Here is a 13715-nt window from a genome sequence, read left to right on the forward strand (position 1 = left end):
AAAGCCCCATTAATTCAAAAACGTTCAGAAATTAAATAAAAAAAACAAGTTTTTTTTTAACTGAAAGTAAGGAGCGACATTAAAACTTAAAACGAACAGAAATTATTCCATATCTGAAAGGGGTTGTCCCCTCCTCAGCACCTCGCTCTTTACGCTAAAGTTTGACTCTTTGTCACAAACCTACTTTTTTAAACTATAGAGACTTTAGCGTAAAAAGCAAGGCGTTGAGGAGGGGACAGCCCCTTTCATATACGGAATAATTTCTGTTCGTTTTAAGTTTTAATGTCGCTCCTTACTTTCAGTAAAAAAAACTTGTTTTTTTTATATTTAATATTATACAAAGCATTCGAGACGGGTTGGCGCCTCGAAGGTTTCAACTTTCGCACGCCTCTGGTTTGATTAGAAAAGACGCGTCGTTTCCATGGTGCATAAGCACGGAATTTTATGCTAGATTTGTAATTGTATTAAAAAATAGAATAATATCAAAATATGACAATTCAAAAAAAAATTAGGGCCAAAACTTAAACCTGATTTTAAGAAAAAATGTTGAAATGAATTATTTTCCATTTCGAGTATTCTAATAGGCTATAAATATATCAGCTTATATCGTAACAGTTCATTGAATGGATAAGATCTACGTAACAGGCTATGGGAAAGTATCTCCCAAAAATGGTTGCTAATCATTTTTGTTTTTAAATTTTTTCTTTCTTACAATGGACAAATAATAACGTAATGGTTGTTTAAGCTTCAAAAACTCTTGACTTTTTAATAAAAAAAAAACACTTCACCTCTTAACAACCTATCTACAAATATGTCAATATTTCTAAGAAATAAAGACGGCTTGGAAAAAAAGCTTCCTGGCAACACAGAAAGTCAAATAAACCACCCATAGGTATAAGTATTGATCCTAAGAATTATTTATAAAAGATAAGAAAACGATATTCAAGTCGAAAATAAATAATTAATATTGAGTCACTACATGATGCTAAACGATATCGCGTAGCCGAATAAATACAGAGCGAAAAATTGTTCAGTATTAAATAACGTGACTTGATAATTTTGTTTTTAGCCAACATTGATTCTATCAAGAGCAAGAAAACAATCCAAAAAGAAGAAGCAGCATTTATCTATGTCAGGCGGCCAAAGAACTCAAGTTTCTTAATTTGATTAGTATTACAAAACGAAAGGTTTGTACAAGTTTAATCAGACAAAGAGGGGACCCATTTCCATAAAAGAAGGTGTCAAGGAGCTTAAGGTCGGCGTTCAAGGTTAGAAGATATATCAGCTCTGACGATCCGATATTTAATTGCCTATATCTATCTAATCCTTAAAAATGATTTTGTCAGAGTGGGTGCTACGTTTATTTCCCAAAAATTCACGTCTCGCAAAGTTTTCTCCTCCCCCACGGATAATTCCCCCCTCATACAAAATTAAGCAGCGAAAGAGAAAGAATGATAACCAAGAAAAATGAAGAAACTTCGGAATATTCTGTCTAAATTCCAAAATACAGTCAGAATGTATGGTGTAGAACATCCTATGGTATTCAGGATATTTGGGTGGTATTTGGCCAATAAAATTACTTAATTTAAGTTCGGTACCGGCTGAAACTGGTCTTCTTTCATTGATTTCATGTCGCATGATTTAATCACATGATCATGTCACATTGATTCACATGATTATGTCACATTGATTCACATTGTCACACGATCATGTCACATTGATTTCATTTCAACCAGCTCATTTTCCCTCATAAAATTTTGAACCAGTAAAATAGTGACACTTCGTGCCACTATGGGTCTTAGGAAGGGTGGCAGACCCCTTATACACGGTGTAATTTCTAGTGTGCTTTGATTTTTATGTCGTTATTTACTTTCGTTTAAAAACACCATATTTTTTAATTTGCTTTTTGTTGGTTTTTAGTATTATATTCAGCCTTATGCTAAAAACGAGGGCAGCTAGCGCCCACTTGAGCCTCTGCTGTCGAAACTGAAGTTTAAATTTTGTGGATGAATGCTTCAAGTAAAGGGACCATCAAAAACTATCCCTTTAAACTTAAAACTTAACATAACATGGGTTGATTTTTCCCATGTCAGATCATAATCGTTTGTTTTTTTTGTGATACAAATGATCAGAAATTGATAATAGATTGTGGCCAATCTCTTTTTTCGCTTACAAAGACATTAGAATTTTAGTTTTATTCAGGCCTTTCTTAATAATAAATGATCACTGGTTCCGTACGAATATCCATTAACAAAAAAAACTAAATAAAAACAAAATAACATACATCGTGAACCATTCTTATCAGAAACGTTTGAAGTTTTTTATGTTGTAGAATGACATAAGAATGACACCTCATTCTTAGGGCATTAAAAGATGGTTCTAGGCGGATACCCCTCGGCAAATATACCCCCCGGAAAATACCACCCCGCGAAAAATACCCCCCCCCCCACGGAAAATACCCCCCCCCCTTAAAAAAATGCCCCCTTGGAAAATAAGGCTTTCCAAATTTGAGAATTTTATTCGAGTCTTATTTTTTTAATTTCCGTAGGAAGATGGAATTTTGGTAATTGTGTATTATGCGCCACTCACTGAAGTTTACGCTGTTTAAAATTCGAGAACACACAGTTTTTTTTGTTTTTTTTAGTTTCTTCACTACTTTAGAAATAAATTTGCGCTATAGATTTGCACATTAGGGGGGGGGAGTAAGCATAACGGGTCTGCATGCAAAATGTGTTTGGTATAATTATAGACAAATAAGTGTATTTTAAAGCCAAATATATGGCCATGAACACAGTAAAATAACACAAATGAATATAATGAATGGGGGGGGAGGGGCGTGTTTAACACCCCCCCCCAAATGTCTTCCCCAACGAAAAATACCCCTCCCCATAGAAATGGCCTATGGACAATTCAATCTTGGCGAAGATTAACCTGGATAGTTACCCTTAACATCCCCACGCGTAAAAATAAATCGGCAAAGAGAAAGCAAGACATATAAATGAATTTCGTATATAAATTCTTGCAAATTCGCCCAGCGTAAAATTTCATCTCATGGAAACTATTTAAAATTCTCCCAGCAGAAAATTCATCCTTCCCTCCCAACCTGAAAAATGTTTGCATACTTCCTAATAACAAAAAAAACAAAGGGCGATTTTTTATAACTTAAAACCTGTCCCCAGGTGCTGTAGGGGGTCATTTTATCTACAAAGACATAGTTATCAGCCCTTTCAACTATGCTCCATCCTCCTACGGAAATTAAAAACATGGGAGGGCATTTTTGGGGGGGTTAAACACCCCCCCATTCACTATATTCATTTATGTTATTTTACTGTGTTCATGGCCGTATATTTGGCTTTAAAATACACTTATTTATCTATCCATCTAATATGCAGAATAATTATACAAACACATTTTGCATGCAGACCCGTTATGCTTACCCCCCCCCTCCTAATGTGCAAATCTATAGCGCGAATTTATTTCTAAAGTAACGAAGAAACTGACAAAAAAAAACCGGTGTGTTCTCGAATTTTACACAGCGTAAACTTGAGTGAGTGGCGCATAATACACAAGTACCAAAATTCCATCCCCCTACGGAAATTAAAAAAATAAGACTCAAATAAAATTCTCAAACTTGGAAAGCCTGATTTTCCACGGGGGGTATTTTCCGCGGGGGGTATTTTCCGGAGGGCATTCGCCGGGAGGGGGGGGGGGAAATGCCGGGCCACCTTAAAAGATATAGAATTTCTTAGTATAAAATTTTCAAGATCTTGCATGTGACGGAAATAAAAGAAGTTTAAAATGAACCAGCTCAGTCAAAAAAAGTTGAGAAAGGATTGTTTAAAATGTTGTGTTTTTTTTAAATGAAAGTAACGAGCAAAATTAAAATCTAAAAGGAACAGAAATAATTCTTTATTATCGTGGGGCTGCTTTTTAGGTGGTGGGATGTCAATCTGAAAGCACTGCTTTACAAATATTAAACTTGAATGAAAAAAAGGGACTTCAACGAAGAAGTAGTAGCACTCCTTTATGTTTAGGAGATCCTTGGGACAAACAGCTCGAAGTAACAAACTGTGAGAAAAGAACGACCCCTTTCAATAGGAACCAAATTTCAAAAACTTTCGATTGTAGCATATGCAGCAACAAAATACATTATTCATGATGGTTCTGAATATGAAATGTGTTAATTTTAAGTACACTCATTAAAAAAATGTAGTAAATGACATTTTGGATAATTTTGGAAACAGGAATGAAATTCCCCCTAAATAGGGTGTCGTCTTGATGGAAACTATGAAATAAAATCTGACATGTTTGAGAGACCTAAAGGGACTATCAGCAAAACGTCAAATTTCTTGCTTGTCCTATGAAGTGAGTGAATATGTATATATATATATAATATATATATATATATATATATATATATATATATATATATATATATATATATATATATATATATATATATATATATATATATATATATATATATATATATATATATATATATATATAAAATGGCATAAGATTGCAAAAAATTGCATACCAACATTTTCTAGTAATAACAATCTAGATAGATCATGACTTCGAAAAAACTTATTTCCCCCTCCCAGTTCCCATATTTTTCTCAATTCCTCTGCTAACTGAAATTATAGACCAAAAAACCGAAAACTGTTAAAATGAATTTTGACAGTTTGACAAGTGTTACTAAATATCAATCCAGCCATTGCTATTCTTAAACATTCTGACATGGGTTATTTCTGCATTGTATTTTGTCACCTTGTATCAATTCAAATGCAGTGATTTAATTAATTATCCGTCCGGTAGGTCATTTGAACTTTGCAGGTTGACAGAACCGGTCAGTTGAGCTTTGATAATTATCTTAGTGAGCCATTCAACTAAAAATATTGTTTTTTAAACTCTATTTTTAGTACAGTAAATTTATTTTTCCTTTGTATAGGTAGAGGGTACCAATTTACGAACTGATTCGGCAAAAATAAAATGAATGTCAATAAAACTAAATTCATTAAAGTTGCACAATTTTTTTCTATTGTACTTCATTTCGGAAAGCAAATAAGGTCACTCTCACAAAGCATTGCTGCACGAAAGTTAAATTTTGATTTAATGAGTCGGTTTTGAGGGGTGATAGCCCTCCTCGCATTTAGAATAGCCCTGGATATACTACGAAAAGCGAATAGAAACTAAGTAAAAGAACAAGTTTCCTCAAATGAAAGTAAAGAGAGACGTTAAAATTAAAAAAGAACAGAAATTATTCCATATTTAAGGGTGGATATCCTCTCCTAACCCCCACTCTTTACGCTAAAGTTCTAAAGTGCTTTGAGAATACTTATTATTCCAATTCAGTGGCTCTTGTGTTTGAGCAGTCGTTCTTAAGTGATTGGGACTCACTAGCATAAAGATTGGGACATCTTGGTGCCCAGATAAAATACGATTTTCGACAAATTTTTAGCTTATTTAGTTTTTTTGCATTTCTGTAAGCTATGGTTTACAAAGCAAAAATAATTAACAGTCACAATGCAATTTAAGTCTCATCCCCCTCTCAGGGGTTTTCATCCCTTTTGAGAGTTATACAAATTATGTTTCTGCTATAACTTTTTTAAAATAGTTTTCCGACCGCTACGGTTTCGAGAACAAAACAAATTAACAATAAACATACCATGCAAGTCTTACTCACCCCCACCCAATGTGCTTCCCCACCTACTGAGAATTAATTAATAGGCCTACTTGTTTCTGCTTTGAAAGTTAAAAGTCTAATGCATAAGAATAATTGACAATTTACTGGAAATAAAAAAATTAAATATATAAGAATAACACAGACAATTTTCCTCCTATTCGCTTTTCTCACATCTGAATGTTCGAATTTAAGTTCCTATGGACCGCATATCATATATTATATGGTCAATTTTGTTTGTCACGTGCCTTCTTTATTTGCTTGTATCTATCTCGATATTTAAACCACGATATTTACAGTGAAAATTTCAGAACCTTTAAAAAATTTTATTGGTTTTAAAATGTTGATTTGATGAGAAGCAAATTTTTCTAGAGTATTTACATCCTTATCTTTGCTTCTACTTTTTAGACAGTTTAAAATTAAAAAGAATTTCTATTTTCGACAAGTTTGACAGCACAGGTTTTCATTCTAAGCAAAAGTCTTTTAACCAAAAATCCCCTTTTCAGCTTGTTTTACACACCTCAAGATATCCTTATTCGCCAAACGATATCAGGTAATTATTTGCTTAATCTTGAAACGCATTTAATTATAGCTTCTGTGAAAGTTTCACTTGCTTTTAATGATACCATTATTTTAATAGCATAATAATATGCCTGCAAAGCATATGCACCACTTTAGGTATAAAAATAAAATCGTTTAAATGACAAAGCCAGTAACAGTAGTCTTCGAGATTGTAACACACTATAAGAAATTGTCTTCTCGATTTAAGGATATGATTTCAAAATTGGTAAGACAATCTAGTGTATTTGAAGCCAGAGTAAGGTTCTCCGCGAGGGGGACTAACTAATAAGGCTCTTATATATACTAAAAGTAAGATTCTAATTGTAAAAATACCCTTTAATTTAAATATAAATTATAGGCTCGACTCCCTTCTACATCCTTGTTTTAAACCATGTTAATTCTTTTCTTTCTCGCAACACCTTGCGAGGTGTTTCAAGGATACAGACTTTTATTTTGTATTATGTCGGGGCCCTCCCCTTAGATACCAAATTTTTTTGAATTCCTGGGCACTACTTATTTAAATTATCAGACAATTCCGTTTAATTATTTTCGGCCCCCCACACGAAATTTTCTTTATTGTCCCCCCGGGGATGAAATAATGAGTAGCCTACGTGCTGACGTCTTGACTATCTAATGTAACTTTACCAACATCTGAAGTCTTGTTAATTATAATATAATTTTGCAAGGTTTGGAGCTTTGGAGAAGGTCAAAACTGTACTAATTGATGACAACTAATTGTTAAAAATTTTGCAATATTGCTAAGAGTCACAGCTTTAAAAAATAAAATTTATTTAGGACTAATAAAAATGGAACAAGTTAGAAAGCCAGAGAGGAAAAGAAACAAAAAATTTAGAAACAAGAAAAAAATAATACCAAAATTTTTTTTTTTTCGCTTTATAGCTACAAAACATAATTTCCATGCTATTTTTCAAATATTGAATCGCTTAAAACAACAAGTGCCATAGAAGTAAAGCTAAACTTATCCCCCACCCAGTGGCAGTTCTGGCCTCTCTTGCACACAGGGCAAAACCTCACCCCTCCCCTATCTCCTAAGAATTTTCAGACCAAATTTTAACAAAAAATTCATTTATTACAATTTTTCATTTATTAACTTTTCTTATTTATTTATTTTTTGATTATTTATTTGAAATTTTACGCCGCTATTATTTCTACCCCCGGAGAAAGGGCCCCCTTGGTCCCACCTAAAACCGCCTCTGACCCCACCTTGAATCATATCATAATTACGTTAAAAAACTGAAAATTTAAAATTTTGGAACTAAAAAATAAACTATTTAATACTCCTCTTTTCACAATCTTTGTTTTTTAGACTTTATTAGCATTTGCTGTTTGTGGTTTCGCAGCTTTGGTAGCTGGAATGCCGGAGGAGACAGCAGAGCGATCTTATGAGTCAGCGTCAGCATACAGACCGTCTTATTCTTCTTACAGATATCCAGAAGGAAGAGTGAAAATTCAGGTAAAAGAAAACAAAATATCTTAATTCTTCTACCAGTCCATGTGGTGAAATTACTCTTAATATGTGGTGACGGAAATCAACATTTGTTTAGTTTTACTCGAGAAAGAGAAGCTTTGAAATTTTCAAAGTAATGATTCTTTTCGAAGTCAAACTAAAAATTCATTAACAAGAATAGACAAGAGACGGCCTTACCATGTTTTGACTAGAAAAGAGCTTGCTTCACCAAATTCGTCCTGCCTCCCTCTGCTCACTCCTTTTGGGCATTCGGCCATTGCATATGGGCATTCGGCCATTGCATATGGCTGTTAAACAACCACGATTTTCCAGGAGATTTTTCCTCTTTACGAATTCAATTTTTAGATTTGTTTCAATGATTCGATGATCCAGCCAAGATTATTTACCAATTATATTGAATAAATTCAAAGTTCAAAAAATCATTATTTTGTGTTTATATTGAATAAAGTCAAAGTTCAAAAAAAAGTTGAGCCAAGATTATTTTATAATAGAAATCCTGTTTCTAGCTTTAATACAATAAAGGAAACAACATTTTCTTTTGGCATTAGAGAATAGAGCAAAGTTATACCTTAAAGATTACCCACTATAATAGGAGCTAAGACATGCCTTAACCATCTTCCTTTTCCACCAAAATCCTTCTAAAGAAAACAATATATTGTTTATACAATATATAAAACAATGTAATTTCAGATAAATGTATACTCTTTATCACAGCACTCCGTGTAAGGATATCCTTATTCGCAGTATTTGCCATAAATATAGGGGTTTCAGTAAGACTGGAGAAGCCAATAAAACACTGAAAATTACCGATACAATGTATAAGCTACACTCTGGTGAGCTTTAGATAAAGTGTATATTAAACTTTAGCATAAAAACCAGGGTGTTGAGGCGATGGCAGTCCCTATTGCATTATGAGAAATTTCTGTTTGTCGCCGCTACTTATTTTGTGTTTAAAAATTGACTTATTATATTTATGTTGCTTCCATTTTTGATTTTTTTGATGGTAGGTAAAAAATAAATTGTATAATAGTGTAGCTCAGAACAATATGCACCACGGTTGGGAGCGTTCATGAAAACTGGTATTTTTCATGCAACTTCGGCCTTTCAAATTTTGTTAATCAGCTCCTAACTAATGATTCACTAACTTTTCATGGCCAGTACTTCTTTACATAGATATTGTCCTGAAAGGATGAACTTAGTCCTCCCCCTCCCTCTTTATAGGTAGACATAAGCCCCTTTTATGCTAAAGCATAGATTCATTGTAAAAGGGAAACTATAGCCTTCGCAGAAAACATGTTGAACATTTACCTTCCCTTACACCTTGGAATCTCTAGAGCCATTGATGGCACATAGGACACCGAAAAAACTTCTCCACTCATCCTGTAGCTGTTTCGCAGTGGTTAGTAGGTAAATAGGTAAATTGCCCTATCCTTCCCACCTTCATGTTGTTCTTTAGTGCCTTTAAACTTCTTTTAGAAGATTTGAGCCTAAAAGAATACTTTTTGGTGCTCCGGACCCTCCCTTCTACTACTGCCGAACAATCTACTAACCCGCCCTTTAATAATAGGCACAAAAAAGCTGTCTATCATAACCAGCTATTTATACAGATAGAAATTTGCAGGAAAAAATTTGAGCCCATTTCAGACTATTATTATCAATTATCGAGCAAAACGGCCAAAAGTGGTACATCGTTATGGAACGGAATGATAATGTTTTTATATCAGTACTTAAAATGAAGTATTTAGGAAAAACTTTAGTATTTCGTTTTGGTTTTTCGTTTGATCGTACTAATGACCCATGAAAAATTACAAAATTTAGTGTTTCTTTTGTCACAAAATGTTGGATTCGTCTACAAATGAGGTTTGCACACGACATTCTTATTATTTAGAATCATACACCCCTCACAAAAAGCTTACTACCAGGCTTTCAGGTTTGTATCCTGGCAGCCACAATTACCTCCAAGGTCAGTCTTCAGATATACGGAATATATCCAACTTCTATTTGGTTTCTTAGCTTTAAGCTCGCAGAAAGAATCCCAAGGAGCCATGTAACTTCAGTTTTGTTTTGAAATTAAAGTAAGCTCTAAAGTCAAATTGCAAAACTCGGTACTTTAGTATTAACTGGTACCCACACGAGAAGTCAAGTTTGGTTAATGCTAATGAAATAAAACATAAATAGGATGAAAATATAATAGTTTAGAAACAAACTTGGGCTATATATTTTTGCATTAGGGGGGGGGGGGGGTAAGCATAGAATATATTAAATACGTAGCCTAACCTATATACCTTTTATCCCCCCCCCCAAAAAAAAAAGTTTGTAAACGCAATGACAAACCACGATTTGCGATCCATTTGTCAATTGACAGATACCCGTTTGACTAGTTTCCTTTAGCATTTCCCTATACAGTATATCGCGTGGGTACCAGCTAATACTACAGTACCCAGCACTCTTAGCAGATCAGTTTCACAACTCCCAGTAATTTTTATGGATGTTTAATTTCGGTTTTGCTGTTTGTTTCAAGCCTAATTTTCGTTTAACGAAACTAATAAAGTTTTCTTTTTCAACAAAATCTTTATATTATAAATAATAAATAAATTATAATATATTGAAGAATAATAAATTATAATATATCTAAATAAATTATATTTATCTTTCAGAGGCAATATTTTCGTATGACCTGTAAGAAAGCCCTGACTACTTTTTTTAAAACTGAGGAAGAGGGATAATTAGTTTGAACTAATTATCTGAAGTTGAAGATAGTTAAATTTGTTTTATATTCATGATAATCGTATTCCAGAAAACGCCCAGTTGTTCAAAAACCAAGCACTTAGCTTCAATTCTTACTTTACAATACGTATAAAAGTTTTGAGCCCCTAGAGTTTGAAATATCTATACTATATGGAAAACACTAGCACATTCTGGGTTTTGAACCAAGACCAATTGAAACCAAAAAGTATTGGGACATCTCAAACCAGCCTGTTTAATAGGGACGTCAATTAACCAGCCAACCGTTGTTTATCAGCAATCTCATATAGCGCATTTAACTCAAAATCGTGAAAGGGTCGTATAAAATGTTTTGATTCTGGATGTCTGTGCAGCAAACAGATTCAGAACGTATAGGGGAGATAAATCATGACTTTTAAGGAGGATCCATCTCACCTCAATCCAGTCCTAATCATAGAGAGGGTCAAGTCATAAATTTGAAATCAAAACCCCCTAGGTAATCTTACAGATTTGTAATCTTCTCAAACCGTATTTCATTTTGAACAATTTTTTGTTTTTGAAAATTTCTGATAAAATTATAAGCTCTCAAATCTTCAACCGAATTCGGATCAGCAACAGGTTAGGATCAGTTTTAGAAGTCAACCACATTGCAAGTATTAGTTAAGACAAAAAGTAATTCAATTGAAATTTAAAACATTTAAAAACATTAAAATTCCTAATCTTTAGGGGGTACATATCACCTACGCCAGGGGAAAGTTCCTAAAGCTTGTTCATAATTTTGTTTGGGTCATTTCTCCTGAAAAAATTCCTTGGACAATATATAGTTCGGGTTCGAGTGAATTCTAAGTCAGTAATACTTTCTAAGACTTTGAAACTTCCAATTGGACAATATATATGATTTTTCCAAAAGACAGACTTATTTATTGCAACCTATAATATAATAAAGTCTATCTTCAATTATTTTATCTTTCCTTTGGAATTCCACGCGATATTATAATTTCTTTAAACCTCCATTATCTTTTTTTTTTTTGCACTTATAGTCGTTTCTTTAAAACAGTAGAATCGTCAATGTAAATGGGTTGATCTCTTGTAGGTATACCGAGGCCCAAGTGCGTATGGGAAAGGATACAGCACCAAAGGAGGCTACGGTGGATATGGCTTCGCTCCCTGGGGATACTACGCTCAACAGCCAATAGACTACAGGCGATATGGTATTGGATCCTACTAATTGTGATTACAAAAACTTCTATGTTGTTATTTATTGTATTTTCATTCTCAGTTAATTATAAACAATTCGATTAAAATCTTTATTTTTATGTCAATGGCATAGGGTCAATATGAGAAGAATTTAGGAAAAAAGCCATTTTTTTATCGAGGTAAGATTACGAGATCCTTGAAATATCCAAGTGGGAAAGGGAAACCGCCCATTTCTCTTGAGTCCGCACTGGAGAAAACTGATATTCTAGTAAATCATACCGTTATTGTTTCAGATGAAATACCTCATAGACATTCTAGATTGTATTCTGGAGTGTAAGGTAAGTAGTAGAATAATACCCAGGTACCCATTTGAAAATGAGTAAAATAATACCCAGGCAATCACAAATGATAGGGGACCATCAGACCTCATCCTCCTCCCAGAATTCCACGTTTTTTCAATAATTTTTCAATGGTTAAAAAGACAGTTTACCTACAACTTTTTGTAGGTAACAACTTTTTGTTTACCTACGAGAGTTTTGTCTACAACTTTGAAAATTTTGCATCCCATCTGTCGTAATAAATAGCTGTGTACGCGCCTGATAGGAGTATAAATAAAATTAGAGAAAAAACTTTCAAACTAAATTGTGCAAATTTTTACTTTGCAGCGATATTAATACTGAACAACGAACAGTAGCTATCCTGAGCCCTAGGAGGGCTCCACTCCCCTTTCTTAACTCCAAAATTTAACTTGCTATTTATTGAAAACACAAATTTCTTATACAGTGTTGGTTTTTATCATTAAAAGTTTTTAGTACTAAATGTGATCAGTTATGTGTTTTCAATGAGGTTGAAAACGCCCAAGATTTCAATTCAAATGTTTTAAAGTCAATGTCCATATGTAACACTAAAGCTAGGAGCCCACAGAAAAGGAATTCTTTTCGCAGACAAATTCGTGAATTCGCATCACGACAACGAATTCGCGTGGTATGCCTCACATAACGCGAAATTTCACATATGATTTCTGAAAGACATAAACAATAGATTTTGTCTTGCGAATATCTATCGTGCGAATAAAATTTGACTCGGATTTGAACGGTGCGAACTGCGAATTTTGGACGTACAAAGCTGAAAAAATTCACCTGACGAAGACAAATTTGCCTAGCGTCAGAAGATTCACTTTCTGTGGGCACCTAGCTTAAGACTTCACAAACTACTATATTTCTTCAATCCTAAGTATAAGAGTATAAAAATTACTCTAAACCTTCGTGTAAAAAGTGAACTATTGAAGCAGGCGACAACTCTCTTCATGTATAGGGTAACCTCTGTTCATTCTATGTTTTAACATAGTTATTTACTTTCGAGTGAAAAACTAAAATCAATGTAGGTCTGTTTTTCTTCTTTTTTTTGCAGTAAGCGATAGATTGCAAAATAATGAGGCCGCCCCAAGTTACTGGACTTTACCTGCAATTAAATAAAAAAAACAAGTTTTTTAAACTGAAAGTAAGGAGCGACATTAAAACTTAAAACGAACAAAAATTATTCCGTATATGAAAGGGGCTTTCCCCTCCTCAACGCCTTGCTCTTTACGCTAAATTTTTTTATTGTTTAAAAAAATAAAGTTGTGTGACAGAGTCAAACTTTAGCGTAAAGAGCGAGGTGCGGAAGAGGGGACAGCCCCTTCCGTATACGGACTATTTTCTGTTCGTTTTAAGTTTTAATGTCGTTCTTTACTTTGTGTTTAAAAAACTTGTTTTTTTTATTTAATTTCTGATCGTTTTTTAGTTAATGCAGCTTTTATTTTGGCTCACCGTCATTGAATAAGAAAACAAAATTTGCATACAAATTTTACTTTTCTTTTGCTAAATGGCTGTCTTTACAAATTAACTTATGTAACTAACTTCTATATTTGTATATTTTTCTTCTGGCAAAAAATACAAAGTGGCAGATTTTTGCAGATGTGAGCTTGAAACCTATGTAATAGGGTTATCTGATACGCTGAATCTGACGGTGGGATTTTCATAAAAATTCTTTCACTTGTAGGGGATGTTTCCCCACTCT

The 13715-nt window shown here is 33.6% G+C and overlaps 1 protein-coding gene across 1 annotated transcript; it reads left to right on the top strand.

Moving 5' to 3' along the window:
- Window positions 1-6390: 6390 nt before the first annotated feature.
- Window positions 6391-11762, top strand: LOC148955129 (uncharacterized). The gene is made up of 3 exons (XM_089108073.1): window positions 6391-6473; window positions 7575-7721; window positions 11554-11762. Exons 1-3 carry the CDS (start codon window positions 6459-6461, stop codon window positions 11686-11688), a joined length of 297 nt encoding a protein of 98 aa, XP_088964199.1. The 5' UTR covers window positions 6391-6458; the 3' UTR covers window positions 11689-11762.
- Window positions 11763-13715: the final 1953 nt, after the last annotated feature.

Source organism: Artemia sp. Qi Xiang Cuo, chromosome 2 (assembly GCF_049724085.1).
Source record: "Artemia sp. Qi Xiang Cuo chromosome 2, ASM4972408v1, whole genome shotgun sequence".
In the NCBI taxonomy this organism is placed as follows: Eukaryota; Metazoa; Arthropoda; class Branchiopoda; order Anostraca; family Artemiidae; genus Artemia; species Artemia sp. Qi Xiang Cuo.

Excerpts from the sequence above, each read along its gene's own strand:
- LOC148955129 (XM_089108073.1), top strand. Across the intron at positions 7,722-11,553 it reads AAGGAAGAGTGAAAATTCAG|GTATACCGAGGCCCAAGTGC; the intron begins GTAAAAGAAAAC and ends GATCTCTTGTAG.